The following is a 25613-nucleotide window of genomic DNA, read 5'->3' as shown; positions in this document are numbered from 1 at the left end:
TGAAGAGAGCGCAACAACTTTTCAGTATAGTTTCACCTTTTCGTTGCCTGTTTTTTGGACAGCTAGTAATGTGCTGTCTGACTGAGTCAGCGACCGTGTGAAGTAGTTCAGCTGCAGTCTCACCCCTTTTTTCCTTTTTTTTCCATGTAAAACACGTAACATCAGAAAGATGAGGCTGTTTTCCATTTTCCAGGTCCAAAACACCTGTGCTCCTTATTTCTCATAGAGCTTCATTATATATATTATACTTCTGGGTGAGCGCTCAGTGGTTGTCAGTTCTCACACACACACATAAGCTTGCCCCATGGACAATTTAAGAAAAGGCGGGGCAAGTTTTAGACTGTTTTTAGACTAATCGCTTGGCATGTTACACTACACAGCTGGAAATCAATGAAATGTGTAATGACTGCCCCAGACTCACTAAGATTATGTAAATGAAGTCTTTAACAAGGAAGCACTTCAAGGCTTAGAAGCTTTTATCTGTTGCATCTCTACATGATAATCATCATTTTCTACCCTCTCAAAACTAAACAGTATTTAATATTTGGAAAATGTCTGGGATTAAAATACTTAGAGAATTTATATAGATAATGTATTTGCATATTATGAACAATTACACTTCATATATAACTTCACATCTCATAGTTTTTCTACTACTTTCAAACCAGAAACTTTGCTAAAAGAAACCTGTCCAATTTCCTACACTTCAAACCCATTTCTATTCCAGAAGAAATACTGATCAGTCTTGGAGACCCAGAAAGCATCTAAATAATATATAAAAAATTATTAAAGTCACTTTCAAAGATCATAGGGTATGGTAGGGCAAGGATCTTTCACTTAACATCTCGGAGAAGGAGTGGAAGGCACCCAGGCATGAAATACACTCTAGCTCCATATATGGAAAGCATTCAATCATTCATCTTAAAATATTTCATCAATCACATTTATCTCATTTAACGATGTTCAAATAGTATCCAGGCCACATGATTCAGGAGTGCACTAAATTAACATAATTCTGGACAAAAACCTTTGAATGCCTATCAGACAGCCTATGTGTCATAATCACTCCTAGCCCATTAATAGCTGTGTTTGGTGTATTCCCAGAAGGTCTTAAAGTGAAGAAGGACAAATTGATTGTAATTGCCTGTACCTCACTACTAGCACGTAGACTTGTCTTGCTTAAGTGTAAGAATCCCAGCCCACCTATCAGTGGGCAATTGATGTTCTATACTACTTGAATTGGATAAAATCAAATTCTCGTTTACAGGATCTGTTCAAAACTTTTTAAAATATGTCAAGATCTAATTAACAAAATTTTAGAATAAGCATTTATATTGGGGAAAAGGACATTCTTCCTTCTTTGTTGTTTTTAAAAATATGCTCTTGCTGTTAGCTCTCCTCTCTTTCTCTTGGTTGGGGTTTGAATCCTGATTTACTGCATTCGACTAGATTGTATACAATTTTATCTTCTTTATTGTATAAGTTAGAGTTGATCATATGGAATTTTATTTTCTTCAAATAAAATTAATAATAAGAAAATAAAATAAACAAAATGAAGTCTGTGGAAAAGTCGTGTAATGTGACATTGTCTATATGGCAAAGACCAGAGAAGTACAACAGCTATGAGAGGTGTAGTTTGGCTTCGGTTCTTAAGAAGCAATAACTTAATTTTGGGTTAATTTTCAAAAATTGGCTTATCAGATTTTATTTTAAAAAAATGTAATAATATAAATCTTAAACATCCTTATTGATCTCAACTTCACTGCATAGCTAGATCTTTGTTTTGAATATTTTAAAGTACATATTTATCTTTATTCCACTTACAGAAGACTCTTTGTTTAAAATAAAACTGGACATTGTTTTCTAAGTTTTAGTGTAGTGTTTAGTTCTTCTTCCTCACAGCTCCAAAGTTCTGTGTTAAAATTCCAGTGTGGTAGCAATGTGGGTTTTTCTGTGACTGTTGTGGTTTTACCCCACAACCCATTGTTGTATGTTTTAGGTTAATGGGAAATTCTAAATTGTCCATGTATGATTACACGTGGTTTGCGCGTGAGAATGCTGTAAAATCGACTGGCATTTAATCCAAGATGCATTTCTGCCTTGCTTCCAATGCTGCTATCTCACTATATACTATATTATACTATGCTATACAAATACAGGTAAAATTATGTTACAATGAGTATCTTTACAACAAAATTTTTATTACAATGAAGTATTTTTATGGTCTCAACCGTTTCCCCATATAACAGAAGTCTATAGAATTCTCGTTACTACGAAATACGTTCATCAGATACTTTCTTTACAACGAAGTGCCCAAAAGACCTTGAAATGCCTGAATGAATCATCCACAGAGCAGTTAGTTCTGTGGTCACAGCTCATTTGTGCACAACGATCAACAAACAGAAACACTGTTTTTTTTTTTCTTTCTTCGAATTTTCCTCATACTGTTTTTTTTTTTTTTTGCTGTTTTAGTTTTCGATGGCTTTCAGTGATACCTTTTGCTTATTGCTCGTCAACATTTGAAAAACATCCATTGGAATTTAACTCATTGTCACCCTCCTATAGAAATGGCAGACACAAAAAAATGATAACAGTTCATATTAGAAAAAAAAATTTACATTTTTGCAACAAAAAGCAAAAAGACATTACCAGGGAATTCAGAATTTTGCCATCAACACTGTCAACTTTCTTGAAAGACAAAAGCAAAAAAAGAAAAATCTTGGGTTGCAAATGTATGCAAACTGCTGCATTTGAAGACGTCGAAAAAGTGTTTTTATTTGGTTAAGTGATGCTCATTCAAGAAACATTCCTATTAATGTGGCACTCATTCAAGAAAATGTGAGGTTTTTAAACTCTCTTGGGACTGCCCCCAACTGGACATCACGCCGAAGAGTGATCACTGCAAGTATGATCACTGCGTCTGTGGAAGACTGTTTATCTGTTGCCAAGGCAACAGCAGGCTCACAGCTCTGCTGCGTCTCTCCGCCAAAGCAAACTCGATGGGTGATGCAAGGGACATTGTAAATGCAGGGCACAGTATAACTTGGACACTAACCTGGCCATGACCCTGCCTGACTGCAGTGTCTGTTTATAGGAGAGTGGCAGAGATCCTGCTACAATAAATAACCCTGCTGTTCTTGTTTCAAGCTGAATAAAGCTAGTTTTACTGAATTACTGAGACTAACCCTTGTGTTTGGGGGACTTATAGTGTGACCCTAATCTTTTAGGATTCGCTTCTGTGGCACTTCACTGCAGCGCTGTGAGCCTGCTGTTTCCCTGACCCGGCAACGGACAAACAATCTTACACAGACACGGCAATTGCGCTTTGGGACGCACTTCAGCGTGACATTCCCGTTTGGTTGGGGGATCCCAAAAGAGTTCAGAAACCTCACAATATGAAGAAGAAGAAAAGGATGATTCAGCTTCTGATTGATAACTGTGCTGCCCACAACATGCTTCCGCATTTAGATAATGTTTGCATCGAATTCCTCCCACCAAATTGCACAGCAGTGCTTTAGCCATTGGACTTGGGCATCATTCGCACCCTGAAAGTGTATTATCACAAGGAAATGCAGAGAAAAATTCTCGTCAACATAACAGGTGGAGATTAAAATTAAAGTGAAAGAAGCTATTGAAATGATTGTAAACGCCTGGACGCAAGTGAAAGAAAGCACTATAGTGACAAATACAGAATCTCATTACAACAAATTTTTCATTACAACAAAATATTTTTAGAACCCTGGCAGTTCCCTGTAATGGAATTTTACCTGTAGATCAGAAATTGAAGTACTTGGAGCCCTTACTTTATTTTTTTATAGAAATACCACATCACTGTAAATGTGAGAGATAGTTACTGTTGTTAAAGGTTTCAGGTTTTCAGCTGGTATTCTAAGTACATAAATACATTTCACTTTCAACAACCAACAACCAAAAGGCTTCTTCAGCCAAGTCTAATGGAATTTGCTTAACCTGCTAATACAGTGTAAGCATTCAAAAAAGGAAACATCAAGCAAATATTTTTATGGTTAGTAATATAAACACACTAGAGTCTAGTATTTAAAGAAGAAGTTTAATATTTTACAAAAAAAAACAAACTTAAGCTGCTATTCATTGAAAACCATTAAGATATCATTACTCTGGAAAATTAGCATAATTTATTTCTTTAATTTAGATTTTTATTTTCACTTGAGATAAGAATTGTAGCATTCAATCAAGATGTTTCTTTCCTGTCTTATCACCCTGTAATAGTGCTTCATTAATTCCTCTGACAGTGTAAAAGAAAACAGCTTAAGAAATGCGATAGACTTACATTGGTAAAAAATATCTGTTTGTATTCTTTTTCATATCTTAACCATTAAAATTGAGGTTTTAGAGATAATGTTTTTGAAATTTAATTCACTATTAAACACAGAAAATTCATGAGATTTTAACATATTTCAACTTTGAAAACAATCATTCAATTAACAACATAATATTATTAAACCTGCTTAATTCAGTTCACTGCCAAGAGGGTATTGAAGTCTGTACCAACGGCCCTGGGTGCATGGTAGGAAACAGTCCTGAACAGGGTGTCGGTCCATTACAGGACCCATTCAAGCGAACACCTATACTCACACTCATGCTGTGGTAATCTGGAATCGCTGGTTAACCTAACCAGCACGTTTTCAGTGACATGAAAGAAAATGGGAGTAGCAGAGGAAACAACACACAGACATGAGAAGAATGTGGAAACTTTACAAATCTGGTGATCAAACACAGGATTCAAAGTATTTAGACAAATATTTTAAAAATAAAAAAATAATGCATGCATTTAGTATATAAAAATTATGTGATGTTTTGACAGACACTTTTTCATGTTATAGTTAACCTAAATGTTACAAAGGGTGTAAAGAGACGGTGGTTTGTTATGTTCCAAGCTATGTAGACAAACTTCCCAATTACAGTATGTATTTTTTTTGTGGCTGCTCTTGTTACATTCTCATTGTAGGTCACTTTCTTATGTTAACTCTTGTTTATCAGAAGACCTACATTGTAAAAATGTCTACATTTTAATTGTATATGTTTCTCTTTGTTTTCTTTATTGTACAGGTGAACAAGCTAAAGAGAGAACTTTCACAAATGAAGCAAGAACTTTTATACAAAGAGCAAGGCTTTGAAACTTTACAACAGTAAGATAGCCTGTGATACCAGATATGTTGTTTGTGGAGAACATTAAGTAGTTTTTTAACTATTTAAATGAAGAAAGCATATTCATTTTCTTAAGTGAAAAAAATTATCATTATTTTGCAGAACTTCCAATGAAATACTAATAAATTAAATATTTGTTTCTCTCCTATGCAGAATTAGCTTTAAAAAAGTCTGAATAGTGTAAGCCAGCCTATTTGCTTCCTGAGGTAGAAATACATAATAAACAATGATGGTTGCATCAGATATTTGAAATATTAAAATAGGCAAATTCACTATAGGCAATATTAAAATAGGTCAATAGAAGGCCAAAAAATCAAAAATTATTTCATACTTGTAATCACTGACTTCTAAAACTATACCCCTTCATAGTATATATATATATATATATTACACTCTTAGTTCTGAATTGCAGTCTGATTATTTAGGTGGTTACCTACCGGGACAAACATCTTCCACGTCCTCTTGGTTGCGTGACCTGACGAGCCCTAATAAGTGTGAAACACGTGTTGTGTACTGTTTGTATTATTTGGCAGATACTGAATCACACATATATATATATTGTGAACGGGCCCAGGACACAGACAGACGGACATCGTTTTGCACCCAACACACACGTTTATTTACAATATTTACAAGTACGTTCGTGCACAAACCCAGTGCCTTTAGCACCGATCCCCCAAATCCGTGCCTCTCACAATCTCTCTTGCCCTTCTTCTGGCTGCCTCCAGTCCTCTCTCCAGCTCTGTCCTCTTCCACCCGACTTCCACTACTGAATGAAGGGAGGCAGCCCCTTATATAGGAACCCGGATGGGCTCCAGCTGCTTCCCATCATTCCTCCGCAGACACACCTCTGGGTGACCCCTGTCTTCTTCCCCCCACCACTTCCTGGTGTGGCGGAAGTGCTGGGCTCCAGGTTTCTTCAGGCACTGGGGCGCCGCCTGGCCCCCAATACAACCAGGGCGGTCGCCCCCTTGCGGTCTGGAGGAGGTACAAGCCCTCCTCCGGTCCTCCTGGGCGTCCCGGCTGTGCTCCACCCCCAGCCGGATGCCACAATATATATATATTTTTTTTTTGCATACACACTTGTAAGATTTTTTTTTCTTTGAATTGTTGCTATTTCATTAGTTTCACTTTTATTTCAGAACTTCTGTAAAAACAATATTTGGAATCTTTCTTGTCCCAATATGCTGAATCTTTTAAACGAGGTCTGTGAGACTTTGTACCATAATTAAGGATAGGTTTCTCTGTTTGGAATTTCAGCACAGACAAAACGATCCATATCATCAGAAGTTAATAATTGTTTTTGCAAAGTAACCAATAAATGCATGTGAGTTAAACCCATTTTTTGAAATTCTCTGACTTAAACTAATTTCCTTTTGTTTGCATCAATGCGATCTGTGCTATCTTTTTTTTAATACTGTAGCAACTGACATAATAAAGTGTCACAAAAGTTCTACTTTAACAATCGCCGACTGCATAACCCCAAACACAACTTTCTAGCACCCTCTCCAACCCCTCCTCCCAAGGGTCTCGCCTCCCCCTTACCACATCAATCAGCAGCCAGCTATCAATCTTCCGTGCTGTACTCTGCCCTCCCTCGATCGGACCTAACAGTCACTTAAAACAAAAAAGGCTTCAGCTTGCCTGGGACGCTACAATACTTTCAACTGTTACTGCTTTCATATTCTGTACCTTCCTCTGTATATGTATGATGCCTTGGGTTTCTTTTCTCCGTGCTGCTCTTTCATCTTTGCTGAGAGCACAGGATCTGTGTGTGCCACGTGACTTTACATGACTGAATATTTTGCTGGCTGTCCATGCTCTTATTTGATAAGAAGGGCGTGTCTTGCAAGAATCTTATGTTCCACGTCCCCGCGAGACTGCCCTGGGACAATCACTTGGCACCAAGTCTCATGTTTACAGTCCCTGCGAGACGCTCTGTGGCCAGTCTTTTATGTCTTGCAGGTCTTTAAAATGTCTTTTGAGAACTTCCGAGAAGATCACGTATTGTTGCCTTGCTTTTCCAAAATTGGGAGTGGTCTCCCATAGACTTTCTCAAATACTCAGATATGGGGCTGGATATTTGAGGAGTAAACCACAAGACAATGATTATATTTTTATATTATGTACATTAAAGAAGTACATCAACAACAAATCATATCAAATTATTAATATATTGAACAATAATTCTAAAAGTAAAATTGATTAAATCAGACTCTGTAGCTGCATGAATAAAAGGTAAAGTGCCAGTTCTGGTTAACGGAAAAAGCCCAAAAGTTGATAGAAATCTGCATTTTGTGCCTAATACTTGTATGCAAAATTTGGTTGACCCAAGTGAAAGCGTACTACTCAAGTTATCGTGTTTACACACGCACAGAGACGCACATACATAATTCCAAAAATGGTATTTTTGGACTGAAGGTGGTCTAAAATGTAGAGATTCATCAATATCTTAAAAATGGAGTTTTTTTGGAGGATTCCAATACTTTCCCTATACTTCATATACGAGAAAGTCAGGGAGGTCTAAAACACTGAGATTCATTGAAATCTCGATATTGAATCTTTGGATGATTATAATACTTTCCCTATACTTCGTATAAAAGAAAGTAAAAAGGGCTGGGACTCGACTACTTGCATAATTATATGTAATTAATCGTGATTATTTATATCTACCAGTAGAATGTGCAGTCATTAAAATAAATACATAAATCATGAAGTAAATATACACTGAATCACAAAATTAATGCAGAATCAACAAAAGGATTTTTTTAGAAATTTAATAGCATAGTTTAAACTTAAACAATGACCTGAAACCTGACCTCTTAACAAAATACTACTTGAGCTTGTACAACCTGAATTTGAATGCTTTCCTAAAAGGCAAGTTGAAAAGAAGGCAATAAGAAAGCAAGGCCAATGTATTAATTCTCAAATTGGTATAGCATATGAGACACAGACGTCTCAAAGTAAAAGTAAACAATCAAAATGACGGTAGATTTTTAATGGATTGCTAAAGACAGACTTAATTGAAATAAATATGTCTTAAATGGTCATACATTAAAACTTGGTTAAAACTCCGCAAATGCCATCCTCAATCTTTTATCAAAATAAACAACTTTGTAATTATAGTCTAAACAAGTGTTTTTTAACTGGTGCGCAATGAGAGTAATCTAAGTGTGCCATATAGAACTGCTTGTATGAGTGGACAAAGGAATGAAGCAGCTGGAAGAATGCATCCAAAGTGATCACTGAGTGCTGTGTCTGAGAACACCAACATTCAAGCTGCTTTTTTCCCCTCTCTGTTAGTTTAGCACGTGTATAGATTTAATGCTTTTGTGGTTGTTAAAATTGTGGTTTGCCGTGGGATTTTTTGGGTTGTTAAAGGTGTGCCGCACAGAAAAATGGTTGGAAAACACTGCTCTACATACACCTTTGCTCCTGGCATGCTAAAAAAGTTCTCTGTAGCAGCTATCTTCCTTAAAAGCTGAAACTGTGCATTGCTTGGGTGGTAATGAAGCATTCTTTGCATAAATTAGCAAAGATACTACAAACTGGAATAATGGGTAGGAATAATCATTACACTTCCTTTCATGGAATTTTGTCATTGTAACAAGGCAGTAAACACTGTAAGCTACCTGGCAGACTGGCAAGTTAAATAAAGAGGTACTAAACAATTTATTTTGGTTTTAGTGCCACTCAAAGAAAACATATTTTGCGCATATATGATATGATATTGATTCAATCTTCTTACAGAAACATGACATGAAAAAACAAAAAAAGAGAGATTGTAATTTTTATCTTTGCTACTTTTCTTTAGTATTGCTCCAGGGCTGCTATAAACACCCCTTCCTCCCACCAAGGTTATTATAATTAACTAAAACTAAAATCAAAACTGAAACTATTAATAAAAAAACATTTTCATAAACTGAAATGAAATAATTAACAAAACCGAAATAAAAAACTAAACTTAAATGAAACTATTAAAAGAGCTGGAAAAACTAAATGAATAAAATAATTTGCTAAAAATAATTTTAGTTTTCGTCACATCTGCACAAGGGCTAACCTGGGCTGCAGGGGGACCAAAATTGATCAAAATATCTTAATAAGAATTTCATATTTATGTTTAGAATAAACATTCCTGCCGTTAGTCTGTAATCCTTGTAACTTTTAACACAAAAATGGAAAGTCATCCACCATGAGAAGCCCACATATATTCATCCAGGGAATGGCAGCTGATGACAGAGGGCGGGTGTTGACACAGCATTTGCAGTGACAGGGCAAGCTGAATACAGGCACATAAAGTGTGTGATGAAGAAAGTGATTTACTGTGTGATAATAATGTGACAGCATAATAGATTCTGGTTCAAGTCTTAGTGAAGCATACCAAGGTAATGATTTTGCTTTCAAAGATGCTTTTCAGTGGGTCTCTGGGGGCTCAACAGAGAAGTATTAGATACAGATAATCCCTTACAGAATCACCTTACAGACCTTATTACCAATACATTCCGAACCCCACCTTATGAATTAACAACTCCACCTCCACCTCCACCCTTCACCTGCTATATGTTATCTTTGATTCCTGTATGTCTAATCATTTTCTTCTGATGATGACACCTGGTAGATTGTCCAAACTATTTTAAGTTATGTGACTAATTTTTTCCCGTTGTGGATCTCTAGCTACAGTTATGTAAACTGTATCACAGACCTTTGCATCCAAATATATATATATATATATATATATACCATTAGACGTCTGCCTGTGCCCAGGCATAATGTCATCCGGCATCCACAAGAGGGAGGGAATGTCCAGTGAACAAAGGCAAGTGGCCAGCATAAGATAGTAAACTGTACAGCATACATTCTTGTGTCACATCATCTGACGTGCACAAGAGAGCTTGAATATCTGATGAGGAAAGGCAACAAGAAGCAGAAAGAAAGTGGGATGTACAGTGCATCCGGAAAGTATTCACTGCGCATCACTTTTTCCACATTTTGTTATGCTACAGCCTTATTCCAAAATGGATTAAATTCATTTGTTTCCTCAGAATTCTACACACAACACCCCATAATGACAACGTGAAAAAAGTTTACTTAAGGTTTCTGCAAATTTATTAAAAATAAAAAAATTGAGAAAGCACATGTACATAAGTATTCATAGCCTTTGCCATGAAGCTCAAAATTGAGCTCAGGTGCATCCTGTTTCTCCTGATTATCCTTGAGATGTTTCTGCAGCTTAATTGGAGTCCACCTGTGGTAAATTCAGTTGATTGGACATGATTTGGAAAGGCACACACCTGTCTATATAAGGTCCCACAGTTGACAGTTCATGTCAAAGCACAAACCAAGCATGAAGTCAAAGGAATTGTCTCGAGGCACAAATCTGGGGAATGTAACAGAATACTTTCTGCTGCTTTGAAGGTCCTAATGAGCACATTGGCCTCCATCATCCATAAGTGGAAGAAGTTCGAAACCATCAGGACTCTTCCTAGAGCTGGCCTGCCATCTAAAGTGAGCGATCGGGAGAGAAGGACCTTAGTCAGGGAGGTGACCAAGAACCCGATGGTCACTCTGTCAGAGCTCCAGAGGTCCTCTGTGGAGAGAGGAGAACCTTCCAGAAGGACAACCATCTCTGCAGCAATCCACCAATCAGGCCTGTATGGTGGAGTGGCCAGATGGAAGCCACTCCTTAGTAAAAGGCACATGGCAGCCTGCCTGGAGTTTGCCAAAAGGCACCTGAAGGACTCTCTGACCATGAGAAACAAAATTCTTTAGTCTGATGAGACAAAGATAGAACTCTTTGGTGTGAACGCCAGGCGACATGTTTGAAGGAAACCAGGCACCGCTCATCACCAGGCCAATACCATCCATACAGTGAAGTATAGTGGTGGCAGCATCATACTGTGGGGATGTTTTTCAGTGGCAGGAATTGAGAGACTAGTCAGGATAAAGGGAAAGATGACTGCAGCAATGTACAGAGACATCCTGGATGAAAACCTGCTCCAGAGTGCTCTTGACCTCAGACTGGGGCGAGCAGGACAACGACCCTAAGCACACAGCCAAGATATCAAAGGAGTGGCTTCAGGACAACTCCGTGAATGTCCTTGGGTGGCCCAGCCAGAGCCCAGACTTGAATCCGATTGAACATATCTGTAGAGATCTTAAAATGGCTGTGCACCGACGCTTCCCATCTAACCTGATGGAGGTAGAGAGGTGCTGCAAAGAGGAATGGGCGAAACTGGCCAAGGATAGTTGTGCCAAGCTTGTGGCATCATATTCAAAAAGACTTGAGGCTGTTATTGCTGCCAAAGGTGCATCGACAAAATATTGAGCAAAGGCTGTGAATACGTATGTACATGTGATTTCTCAGTTTTTTTATTTTTAATAAATTTGCAAAAACCTCAAGTAAACTTTTTTCACGTTGTCATTATGGGGTTGTGTTTAGAATTCTGAGGAAAAAAATGAATTTAATCCATTTTGGAATAAGGCTGTAACATAACAAAATGTGGAAAAAGTGATGCTCTGTAAATACTTTCCGGATGCACTGTAAAGCATATCCAAGTGAACTGAGATTCATAAATGCAAGATGCAATCGATACAGACAGACTTAGCATTGTCCCATTAAGCCTGTTTTAATTAATGGGTATTTGACTATGCCAGTGTTATTATGTTTATGATTAGCAAACTCAAAATAGCATAAATCAACATTCCACTTGTCTATATTACTAATCCCCATTTTTTTTTTAATTTTGTGAAAGAGTCATTTTGAACCCTCAAATCCCATTAGGAGGTGAATCCATTGTTTTCGTTGATATGGCATACTTAAGTTTACATCCTTCTGATCATTTTTGGCATAGAGACCTATTGGTTTACTTATCATTAGTGTGTAATTTCTTGCCCAAATTATGGCCCACAAATGGCCTAAAATGAGGGTTTTTTCGTCTAGTGAACTAAAAATAGGGGAACACCTCAAAAAACTCAATGTCTTGCATAACTAGAGATCAAGACGAGTCAGCCAGGTATATCATAAAAAAACACAAAGTGAGTTTAAAGCATTTGTAACTAATTCTTATAAACTTAAAATAAATATGGTTCAGTACAGTTCAAGTACAGCATTTTGTAGTACTTTTACATTTGTAAATTGTTTTAAAGTTTGAGATATTGTAATTGATATGAATAAAAATACATAGTTTCCAGTAGTTATTCATGAGCATCTGTATCAACAGTGAAATTAAGTAATTGAAAATCATATTTTTTCTCATTTTTATGTTTTTGGCGTTATTTGAAGAAACCTAGTGTATAAGTTCTGTTGTAGGCCTAATGTAGTTCCGTAGAAAATGTGTACTCCACTGTCAGCAAAAGTGAATGACTTGTGCCCGTTTTAAAGAATGCAAATACAGAACCATGATTGTTTTTTAAAATCATAGTAGCATTCATTCTCAACCAAATTCCCACGTGTAGGCTATAAGCACAGTTCTAATACCTCCCCATTCTGAAAATGTTAAAGAGGTCATTTCCTCTGGCAAAGTGCTTAATCAGTGACTAATAACAGCATTCATCAAGCAGTCAACAGTAACAAATAAGTGTCATTTAGTATATTATCTCTAATAGTATAAAGTTAGAAGCTTAAATCTGTTTTTCATTTAAATGGGTATATACAGTATTTAAGACTCAACGTCAGTCTATGGTGTCAAAATGGTGCTTTCTTAAGCTGTCAAAATGCTTTCTTAATAAACCTTTCTCTTCAGTAGGCAGCAAATCAATGCTTGACCAATTCATTGTTTCTTTGTTTTAGAATTGACCAAAAAATGTCCGGAGGTCAGAGTGGTTATGAACTAAAGGAAGCAAAGGCTATTTTGAGTGAATTGAAGTCTATACGTAAAGCAATAAGTTCTGGAGAGAAAGAGAAGCAAGATCTAATGCAGGTACTGTTGCATTTTTGTAGTGTTTTGTTCTTTCTAAATGTAATGCATCTTTTAAGTTTTCAAAGTACTGTTAGACATATGGTATTTTATAAATCTGAATTTCTGTCTGTTAGAGCATCACATGACAACCACTGCATCTATTTCTACAAAAATTTGCAGTTATTTCCAATATAGTGTAGTCTATAAGTATACATATAAGTATTTAAAAAAAAATAAAAACTGAGGAAACCTCACTAAAAGTTACCATTTATGTATGAGTTTAAGTCACAAACATCCACCATAAAGTTTTAACTTTAATATGCTGCAGGGGTAATAGCACATTAGTGTGTCAGCTTTGTTTTCCCAGTTGCAATTACCAGTCCATCCATCCATTTGTCTCCTTTCCCACTTGTGTATCCAGTTAAAGGTTGCAAAAATAACCTTGCACAATTTAACCATTTAACTTTGTCAATTCACCTTCAATGTTATTCTTGGTATATTTCATACACTAGCTCTTTGTTAATGAAATGTATTTTTTTACAAAAAGGAATTTCTGGCCTCTTAGAGGGGTCTTCTATAGGGATGAGTGAGTATTTTTTAAATCGATACTGATACAAGTATTTTATATGTTATATTTCTGATACTGATACCGATACTGAGTATTTTTTAAAGAGCACAGGAATTTGTTTTCAAACAATAGTATTTTAGAATTGCTAATATTAATGGGTCAATCTGTATTTAAATTAACTAATATCACTACACAGTATCAAGGTCACTATAACAAATTTATTACAATATATATATTAATATAATGAACATGTCATATTATTTTCTAACCTGTTTACTGCAGACCAGGGCTTCTTGTGGAGGGGTGCTGGAGCCTATCTGACCTGCCATAGGGTGCAAGGCAGGCGCAAGCCCTGGACAGGATGCCCATCCATTGCAGGGTGAACACACCAAATACACACCAAGGCCAATTTAGTTTTACCTAACTTGCATGTGTTTGGACTGTGGATTTCATAAAAATGTGGTTCTTTGTTTAATACATGTAATCAAGCAATCACTTCACCAAAGTACTTAAACCGTTCTCCTTAGAACACTAACATCTACAAAAAAATATTCCTACATTTGCATTTTCTATTATATTCTGCTTTTCTGTTTTATTGAGAAAGATTTTGTCATATTAGCTTTATCTTTAGTTAAGTTTCCAATTTGTATTTAGAAAAAATAGCCTTGAGATTTTTACCCTTGATCCTGTTTTGCCATTGCGGGTGCAAGGTAGAAACATTCCCTGGACAGGGTGACAGTTCATCACAGGATAAACACACACACACATACACACAAACATCAGGGGCCAATTCCACCTAGCCTGCGCGTATTTGTACTGTGGGAGAAGACAGGAGCACAATGCAAGTTTAGCAATACAAAATTAAGTGCAAAAATGGTATTTTATTAGACTAAATTCTGCTACTAATGTACTCAAAGTACTTTTAAATTCACTAAACGTGCAGAATAATTAATATTTTTATTAACATTTAATCGGACACTTATTTTTCTGAAAAAACAAACTACTTTAAGTGAAAATTTTTATCTTCAAATTAGGCATAGCTATTAAGTATTTTGCATAGTGTTAAGACTATTTAACATTGTTATTTATGTATATTGTTTATACTATAACCTTAAGTTTAATTAGCAGAAAAGAACAGAACCCATGACAAAATGCTCTGACAATGGGCTTTGTGTTTCTTAAGTATTAATGAGTGGTAAACGGCAAAATGTTAAACTCAACTAAAAATTCTTCAGTAAACCCCCGTCTACGCTAGTTGCAGTTACCTGGATAGCTCTCATGCATCTTTGAAAATGCTCCTGCAACATCCCTTATCTGGTATTTATTGTAACTAAATTGCCATGCTTCAGATTTACAGACGTTTTACAAACATCTTTTTGTTTGTTAGTGCATGTGCTTTTTAAACGTTTAAATAGGCTGCTTGTTTTGCCAATGTACTGTTTACTCTTCCCAAAAATATTACATCAGGCGCCTGCATTCTTTTACATCTGGTGTGAGTTTATGGTGTTCGTATGTTACAGTGTGTCTGCTGATTTCAGTACGTGAGAGCGGAAAGTGTGTTAGTTATTTAGTACATTCTATGCCTTTGCAACAACCTTGCTACCACATCTTTCAAAAAATAATACTAATCGATATTTTTTAATAATACTCAATACCAAATGAGTAGAGTTTGAGTATCGAAGTATCTATTACTGTGGTATCAATCTGCCCATCCCTAGTGTTCTGGCTAGGTCACACTGAGTGAGGTACTTGGTAAAGCGTTCTTGTGAGTTTACCAAGCACTGCAGTTTGTGCCTTGATTTTAGTAAATATTTTTTTTCTTCTTGTATAATCTTCTTGATAAATATGTCATCATTAGCTCTAGTGAAGGTATGTATTGGGTTGTGGTTAATGGTGCACTGTTTATTTTTGTATAAACACATTTTTCTTTTTCTGTACTGTGAATATTTTTGTGGTTAAACACAGTACTGTTCATTTGTTTGGAGGAGCCGCTTTTTGACTTGGATTACTATGGAGGAAGACCACTTTATTTTTGTTTTTGTGTATATATGGGTTTCATTAGTTTGTGTGCATTTTTATTTTTCATTTGGGACTTTAAGTCAGCACTGTTAATACTCTATATAATCATCATTTTTGTGCTCTGGTTTATAACTACTTTTGTGTGTCTTTTATTGTATAGGAGTAGATATCTTTATATATAGTATGCTACAGTGGCTGTTCCTTTGTCTGTGCAGGATTTTAAATTGCTTGCAGCTCGCAAATAGTTTGAACTATTGACCTGAAATTTGGTACAAATATACTACGTGATGTCTGCTATCCGCTTTTGGGGTGATGATTGATCTCCAAGGTTATTCCTCTTTTTATTTTTATTTTATTTTATTTTAGCCAGCAGGGCATCGCATGGGTACAGGCGCAGTTCTCATCCCTACCACCTTCGCCGTCACTTCCCCTCTTCATATCTTAAATCATTCTTGAGACAGATTGAAGACTTAAGTGCCATCTTAAGTGAAAAATTAAAGAAAACGTACTAAGTAATTGCAATACAAACACTTACTTAATCAGTATGAACGTGAAAAGATGCCGACGAAAGAAGAGAATAGGCAGGCCGCTAGGGTGGAGAAATCAAGAGCTGCTCAGGAAGCAGGAAACGCATCAACGTCTGAGCAAACAAATGCTAAATGTACAGAGAAAGAGAATGAAAATTATGAATTCTCAAGTCAAGTGTATTAATGTGCAGTGCACCGTTACTGGTTTAGATACAGTATATTCCGCAGGACATCATTTATCTTTCTTTATGTGCACCTGCAAATAAAAGCTCACGTTATTTTTTGCAAAACCCAACCCTTTTTCTGTCTGTGTTTCACTGTCTTACACCACTGCACTAGTCACGCTTGGTCACATATACAAGACACCTAGAGTGTAGAATGGTGTTCCCAATTTCCCACTACACTGGATGTCACACTCGTTTGAATGTTCTCCCCACCCATTCATGAGAGGATTTCCATAAGTGGTTTATTTAACAAAATTCTAGCAAAAATACATGCTGTATATCTGTGATGTTGTGAATGATATCCTGCATGCTTATTATGTGACACAAGTAAATGGGAATTTTTTTATGGACTTTATGATATTGTTTACTGTTTCATCAGCAATGGTCCTCATCAAAGCATATTGTGCCAGGGACTTTATTTTCTGTGTTCTCTTTGTTTTTCTCAGCCATTACAACCAATAAAAAAAAATTATATTTTCAATCAGGTATATGTGTTTCTAGTTAATCTATGTGTGTTACCCATGCTTCTGTGCAGTCATTTTTTGCTGATTATTAGAGAGTAATACTAAGTGTCCAAACATTTGCAGTATGTATGAGATTAAGTAATTGGCTGCAGCAATACTTGCACATACATATGTGTCAGCTTTGTTTGCTTAAGTTGCTGTGACTTAGGTTCTGACTGGTCTGGTTAATTGTTGGCATGTTATACCATTGTTAACATGGCCACATCCTTTCTATATACACTAAAAAAGAGCAGCATGTTGTTATCCCTTTTTGTATGCAGAAGGTGTATCAGGAGCACAGATCAATCACTAACTTTAAGCACAGTACGAAAAAAATATTTTTCCCTTGCGAAGTGCCTAAGAATGGATTGAAAGGTTCAAGAATGCCTGCATTAGTGTTGCATTTGAAGAATGATGTTTGGGTAATCTATTTCTGTTCTCATTTTTACAAGTAAATTGAGGATACTTTTTCAGCTTACCCTCATACTTATGTTTGCTCTAACATTTTGTATTTCTTCACAAAGCCAGCATTGTTGGCAAAACTATTAAAAAGTAAGGATTGTCTTTTTTCCTCATGAAGTTAAAGTAAACATTGCCTTTTTGGTCAGTTATTTAACTTTGGCCCCTTTAAACAGAGGAATCCAGAAGAATAGGCAATCCACAATTAAACTCATTTCACTGTAAAGATTTGTGATTGAAGTATGCCTGGCATTAGAGGAGATTTTATTTTAGCTGTTTGTGATAACCACTAGATTTTAGGCGGTTCATTTCCCACATTCCCACAGCCTACATTGACTGACAGAAAGTTATTTTTCAAAGTAGTGCAGTCTTTTGTGCTGCTGAATGTTTCAAAGGATTTTGGAGTAGTTAATTCATTAATTTATTTTCTAAACCAACTTTTTTAACCTAGATTCTGTTTTAGCTGCATTGGTCATAAGGCAGGAAACAACCTTAGTCAAGACACCAGTGTATCACAAGGCTATCTAATGTGTTTACTCACTCAAAGACATACTGTGCCATTTTAGACTCACCAATCAACTTGTCTTTGGGATGTAAAAGTGTAAGAGTAAACCTCAGGACATACAAAAACCCATGACTTACTCAATTAAGTAGTTTACTGCAAGAATCAAATGTTATCCACTAACACTCTAATAAAATGGGTTGGAAAATGGATGTATGGATGGACAAACAATTGACATTCACATATGTGATTCTTTCTTCAAAGCCCAGTTTCTGTCTGGAAAAAGAACATTATATAGGGTAAAGGAAAAGTAAAGGATAGAATCTGATGAAATATAACATTATCAACTATTTTGTGGGTGATTTTGTGGATCATATGAAAAAGCCTCCTTTATCTGGGTGATGGTGGCGTAATCTCACTGCATAATTAAAGAAACAAGAAATTACTTCAGTTAGGAAAGGATGATAAAGCAATAAGATGAGACTCTAGGTAAAGTGCCACCGGTGAAGTGGCCAAAGAGCCAATACAAATTGTGTGGATATTTGAATTACTTTTTTGGCAGGTATTAGTAAGTAAAATAAATCTATGCTTGTACTAAAATATTATGAGCCCTTTACATATTTTATTTTGTTGATTATTTTTAATTTACAGAGCTTGGCTCAGCTAAAGGAACGGTTACATTCTGAGCAGTACATCGGACGATCTGAGCCAGATTTGCGAAATACCTCGACGGGGTCACACTTATTGATGTCCCGACAAACACTGGAAGCTGGTTCACAGACTGATCTCTCTGGAGAGGTATGCTTCTATACTTAATTATATTCTCAGTCATTTTTATGACTGCATATAGAGTGTAAGTGTAGAGTGCCATGAAATTCTTACTTGCATTTCTGACTATTATTTAACATGTTGCCCCCCTCAAATTCAGTGTAATCATTATATATTGTGCTCTTCAAATCATCTTTTCTACATAATGTTTAACAGAATTAAGTAGCACTTCCACAATACTAATGCATACTATTACAAAAATCATATTATACAGTTATATTTACATTATCTCCATTAATGATTATCATCTGTTATTTCATATTATAATTCTAATAACTAATCATGTTGCCTACTCAAGCAGGAAAAAGAAAGCCCAATAGCTTTGACATTTTCTGTTCAAATTAGTTCTTATTCTTTACAACTAATAAAATAATATGTTTAGTTTTATATTCATTACATTTGGTTTTCTTATATGGCAATACTAACTAAGTATTATTTTTCTTAATTCTAAATATATTTCTCCTAAAGAAAAAATAAGGGGAAAAACAATCAGTAAAATAAACCTGCCATTTTTATAGTGGCTTATAAAAGAGACAGATGCCAGTAATGTCAATGTGCAGCTTTTTTTAATTATATTTCAAAGTTACTGTCATTGTGCTTTATTTCCATGATAATTCCTGTTTGAAAAATCCACCATAAATCGACTTTAACCAAAAAAGTCTGTTTATTAAGGGTCATTTTGCATGGACAACAGTTCTATCTATCTATCTATCTATCTATCTATCTATCTATCTATCTATCTATCTATCTATCTATCTATCTATCTATCTATCTATCTATCTATCTATCTATCTATCTATCTATCTATCTATCTATCTATCTATCTATCTATCTATTCTTTGAAATGAAAGGACTGCATTAATAATGGTGATCTTTTTAAATGGCACTGCCAAAGCCTGTCTTTAGCTAAGGATTTGCTTTGTTCTTTTGTCTTTTGCAAATAGTGAAAAGAAAGATGCTACATTTGTTTTCCATAGCATCTTTTATAATTCAAAAAACAGACACGTATTCATTACCATTTGCTGCATGTTATGCGGTTAAAAATATTTTGATTACATTTCAACTAAAAGTTATTATACAAAAGTAAAATAAGCAGTTTCAAAATCAAACTTTCATGTGAAACTTTCACTTTAATGTATAATATATTTGCAAACATTTGCAAAATGTACAGTAATGTTCATTCTGTCAACACCCTGCTTCACCCCATTCATTTATTTCCTGAACCACTTTTGTGGACACTGTCCTAGGAAAACTAGGTACAAGCAGGATCCGATTCAGGAACACAAGTCCATTTGAGCAAGCACTTATGTGCTCACCCATGCTGTAGTGATTTATAATAGGAATTAACCTAACACAAATGTAGTTAGAGGTGTAATATTTTGGGAACCCCACAACAACATAGGAGAATGTGTAAGTGCTTCATAAGCAGTGATTCAAACAAAAACAGAAGGCTGGACATGTGAATGGGAGGCAAATGCTGCTGCATAATGATGTGTCCAAATTCAGCACACGTAAGTCATTTGTGGAACAGTTAAAGTATGAACTTTAGTCGACTGGTCAACAACATCAGTTTTGTTCAAACTGAAACATACAGTTACAGCTATGTTAATATATTAAAAACTAGGTCAGCATGTTTTTTAGCTTGATTTTTGCAGTAAATGCTAGGATGGAAATGTTAGCCATGTGTTTTTTTTAATATGGTTATTTCATCTACAGTATGTCTTATTTGTAATTTTCTTCAGTTAAACAAGTAAACATCCTATAGCTTCCACACTATGCATTTCATGATAACAAATTAAACATAAACTACCAAAATCTGCAGTTAGCAGATGTATTTTATTCCTCATACTTAAGGATAGACTTTGATGTTCTGGCAATTCAAGACCAAAGAGTAGAGAACAGGCTCTTCTGCAACAACTTAGTTCTCAAAGCTTTTTTAACCAGAAAGTTCAAAATCATCTAGCCATCTTTTCTGTCAAGAGGGTCATATTATTCACAAGTATACTGCTGTAATGACACATTAGTTTTTTAGCCATTTGGCATAGTTAATCTCTGCTTCCCATGCCAAAACTACCTGTTGTACTGTCAGGGCCCAAAGGACCCTATACATTTGAAAAAGCATTCCTGTTGGCTGCAATACTGGTCTTGTCATGGTATCCTTTTAAAGGGGAAAACAATTCCATTTATGTAATTGTTAGCTGCAGCTATACACGAAGAAGCCTTTGAATGTACATGAAGGTTTCCTTCTGAACAAAAAAAAATGTTTAGGACAGTTTCCAATAATGAAAAATACCCATCTTGTTCAAAATGTTATCAAGAGCCTAGCCAAACACAAAACAAAAAGTAGCACTTATTCTGCAAAAAACACATACAGACTGCCTATGTATTATTTATAACACTCATGAAAGTTATAACCAGTATGCATTATTGTGTACAGTAAAGTGAAGATTTTGTCTGTTTAAGACTGCAACCTTCTTAGAATCCCCTTTTTATTTGGAAAAACAGAGGATTCCTACCCATTTCTCATCTGAACATATATTTAATACATGATCTGTTCTTCCTAAAAATTACAGAGTGAAGATTTAATTTAGAAAGCATAAGTATATTTAAACTGTAGAATGTTCTTGTGCCACGCATGTTTTGCAAAGTCAGTTTTGATGCCTGAAATAAACTTGACATTATATAAAATTGTAAAGGTTTTATAAGATTATGTGTACAATTTTTGAATAATAACAATTACAAGTACAGAAAGTGAATTTGATATTACAACATACAAACAATGACACCTGTTGATTTTCTTTTATCAGATGTGGCATAAATTGCAGTTACTGTTACTATTAAGATGGTAATAGATTGGAGCTCTGTAGTTTCAGAGTAGTTTAGCTTAATGTGTTCTCCTTGTAGACTTTGCATAATTTCCCTACATGTCTGCAAGGTTCTTAGTGACACTATTATTGTTGCTTTTTCTTTAAACATTTTATCAGGTTAAATAAGAACTGTTAGTTCTGTGCATAGTGAATGAGGGTAGGACTATGTTTATGGGCAGCCTGTCATGCATTGGAATTTAATCAAATGAGGCTTCTTACCTTGTTACCATTCCTGCTTGAATAGATTTCAGCCACTTAAGGCCATTAATTGGCTAAACCAATAAAAAAAATCAGTAGAGCAAGTAAAGATCATTCAGATTCGGTGTTGGAGAAAAACAACCTGAACAGTTGTACTTCACCTTATTTTATTAACTGATGACTTGCCTATTTTAATTTATTGTAATGTGCATTTATTTAAAGCATTCTGGGTTGCATTTATTTTAGATAAATGTGGTGTGATACATATAAAGAAATTATTACTATTAGACAGTGATTTGTTTTCCTAAAGTATATAGTTGTCCAGAGTCTGGTTTAGATATGTGTTTGCAGAAACTAGAGATTTTGTCAGAAGTAGTCTGACCATCTGGGTCCTCATGTATAAACAGTACATACGCACAAAAATGTTGCATACGCCCGTTTCCACACACACTTTGAGATGTATAAAAACTAAACTTTATGTAAAGCCAAGCATATTTTCACACCAGCCTCCACCCTTGTGTATGCAAGTTTCTGCTTGGTTTTGCAAACTTGCGGCACACAGTGTCAAAGCAGTGCTACTGTTTCTGTGTGGTCTCCCTTTTTTCAGATTCACATCAGTAACACTGGATTTATCAAGTACAGTGGAACCTCGGTTCATGACCATAATTCGTTCCAAAACTCTGGTCGTAAACCGATTTGGTCGTGAACCAAAGTAATTTCCCCCATAGGATTGTATCTAAATACAATTAATCCGTTCCAGACCGTATAAACTGTATGTAAATATATATTTTTTTAAGATTTTTAAGCACAAATATAGTTAAGTATACCATAGAATGCACAGCGTAATAGTAAACTAAATCTAACAACATTGAATAACACTGAGAAAACCTTGAACAACAGAGAAAACTAACCCTGCAAGACTTCTTTTTTTTTTTAAATGAGTTTTAAGCATAGGGAAAAAATGAACATTTGAAAAATCTGTAATTTAATAAACACCAAGAAAAGTAACATTGCAACAATGCACGTTATGAACCGATCGCAGTAAACAGGTTAAAATCCAATAGTAAAAAAGTCTTCATTAAATACAACAAGGTTAAAACAATGCTCGGATCTGTCTCTTTAAAAACAAGCCCGGCGCATTCTTTAACTGCCTTCTCGGCCTTATGCATCCAGCTGTCTCTCTCTCGCGCGTGCGCGTGCGTGTGTGTATCTTTCTCGCTCGCTCGCGCGTGTGTGTCTCTCTCGTGCATGTGTGTCTCTCGCACATGTGTCTCTCTCTCGCGCGTGTGTGTGTCTCTCTCGCACTTGTGTATGTGCGTCTCTCTCTCGTGCATGTGTGTCTCTCTCGCACATGTGTCTGTGTCTCTCTCTCTCTCTTTCCCGCGCGGTCTGTGTGTCTCTCTCGCGCGTGTCTGTGTGTGTGTCTGTCTCTCTCTCTCTCTCTCTCTCTCTCGCTTGCTGCACAGGGAATACACAGGGAGAGACTGAACACGTGCGAAAATAATCGGCGTGCACTCACCGAAAGGGAAACTGGCTTGTTCGTATACCGAGTGTGTGGTCGTGAACAGATGCAAAAGTCTGGCAAACTTTTTGGTCGTAAATCAATTTGTACGTGTTCCGAGATGTTTGTGAACTGAGGTTCCACTGTATATCAAAATTAATTGCATATCACTTACAAGTTTAAGGCACTTGATTGTAATCATTCTGTAACAATATAATAGTGCACGCAATGGCCAAACTATTCCAAATACCATAGCTGCCTTAGTGTTGTTACCCTCAGTGCACCTCTCAGAGTATTTTAACCCATTGCATCTGTGTGTGGAATCACAGCTGTACAACAGCCGATCAAAAAGCCCTGAAGGACATTTATAGCACATGCTGTCTCAGGAAAGCCACCAGCATCTGCATGAATTCTACTCAGCTATGTGCACAGTCTATTTGAACTTCTCCCGTCCAGCAAACACTTCAGAGCTTTTCCAGCATGGACCTCAAGGCTCAGAAACAGTTTCATCCTAAGAGCTATAAGCGTACTCAATCCGTCCATCAAGTGCTTCTGGTAGAACTGTTTGTACTTATATTTACAATTACCTCACAGTAAACTTGCACTACAACTGGAATATTGCACAACCTAAGCCACTTTATGAACCATTTGCATTATCTGCACTATATATACATGTACAGTATATTGTATTTATACTTTCATACAATATATTTTTCATTGTTTTTTATCGTATTATTATTGTTGTTATATCATTTTATAAGGATTTGCATATTGAATCTCATTGTACCATACATTGACAATGTAGGAATTTGATTCAATTCAACAGAAGAGAACACATGTTTACAGATGATGATGACTGGCTTTTAAGTTGATTTAGATTCCAGGAGCTATATCCTCTTTGTGCTGTGTGCTGTTAGAATACTAGGATATATACTCAATATCATTTTTGTGATGAAATGTATTAAAGTATGTATATTACATTTTACAGATAAATTGTTAACTTCATTTAAATAATGTATACTGTTTGTTCTTGCAGTTAGAGTATGTTCATTTAGAAACTTCTGCAAGTGCAATGTTCTACACAAGCAAATGTGTATAGATTTTATGCCTTTTAAATAGCCCATCATATTCATCATAGTCTTAAGCAATTACTGTTAAACATCACATATGTACGTGAAAACGTAGATTTCTGTAGAAAGTATTTAATAAAAATCAGTATAATAGGTTTTTAGGTTTTATTTGTGAGTTTCTTTTTCTGTGATATTTCAGGGTTTGCACTGGTTATTGATTGATGTCCAATCCTGTGTAGGAGTTTCCCATGTTTCAGATCTCTGTAACACTGTTTATACAATATACAGTAGGTTAGAATAAAGATTTTTAGTTTAATTTATTGCAACTGAAACAGTATACTGTCTAAATTTGACTGGCAGTTTTTCAGTTACAAGAAACTTGACAAATACGTATTTCTAATTGAAAACTTGTATCACATTGTAAAAATTGTAGTTCCAGATTTTTATAAAAATGACTAATTCTGCAAGCATGTAAACTAATATATTGTCCTCTTTTTAAAAGTCATAGCTTTAGAATTATTGTATACTAGCTGAAGTGTTTGGTGCTATCCAGGTATTAATAAAAGGAAAAGAAATGTCTTTTGGAAGTTCAGAATTTCTTAACACAACCTACTACGAAATCCAAAGAAACACTTTAATTCAATGACAACGTACTTGTGGTCTTTGAAGAGACTGCACTTTGGCCATTACAAAACTTCATGTGCACTAAAGATGTCCTTTCATAAGTCCTAGCACACTCCTGCTGCCTGATGGAAATAGTAGTCCCTGCATCACTACTGGTTTTTAGATTGCCCCCTCCCATTATAACTTCTATTCCCGATATGGCTTATAGCCTGTATTTTAAGTTGGACCAACGGCAATACACATGCAAAATTTTGTGAAAAATCGGTTTAGCTGTTCAAACTGCTCATATGAATAAAAAACATTTTTGGTGTTTTTTATTAACAAATGTATTCAGGTATTAATTTTATAGTATCATGTAGCTGCTCAACAAACATTCAACAAGGGGTGTTAAATTTTCTGTATATTAATGTTTTTAGCAATTCCCCAGAGTGCAAAGAACCTGAGCTTTATGAATGATAAGGATTTTCTGTACTATTGGCTAATTTCATTACTAAACACTTTTCCACCTTGAGAAATAATGGCCAAGAGAATACTTTTAATTTGAGCATCTCTATGCAAGTACCTCTCAGTCAATGAAGGATGTAGGCACTGTTCAACCCTTACAATAATTTATTTAGGAACAGATAATTAAAAATGAA

General features: G+C 35.6%; 1 protein-coding gene across 1 annotated transcript in view; it reads left to right on the top strand.

Annotated features, from left to right (window-relative positions):
* The window catches only part of LOC120527536 (protein WWC2-like), a 293278-nt gene that overhangs the window by 179433 nt on the left and 88232 nt on the right, over window positions 1–25613 (top strand). Inside the window, exons 5-7 of the mRNA XM_039751046.1 lie at window positions 5089–5168; window positions 12977–13106; window positions 18539–18685. Coding sequence (XP_039606980.1) covers window positions 5089–5168; window positions 12977–13106; window positions 18539–18685 — 357 coding nt within the window. The remainder of the gene's footprint in view (window positions 1–5088; window positions 5169–12976; window positions 13107–18538; window positions 18686–25613) is intronic.

This window comes from Polypterus senegalus, chromosome 4 (assembly GCF_016835505.1).
Source record: "Polypterus senegalus isolate Bchr_013 chromosome 4, ASM1683550v1, whole genome shotgun sequence".
In the NCBI taxonomy this organism is placed as follows: domain Eukaryota; kingdom Metazoa; phylum Chordata; class Cladistia; order Polypteriformes; family Polypteridae; genus Polypterus; species Polypterus senegalus.
This window is presented reverse-complemented; position numbering and strand designations above follow the sequence as displayed.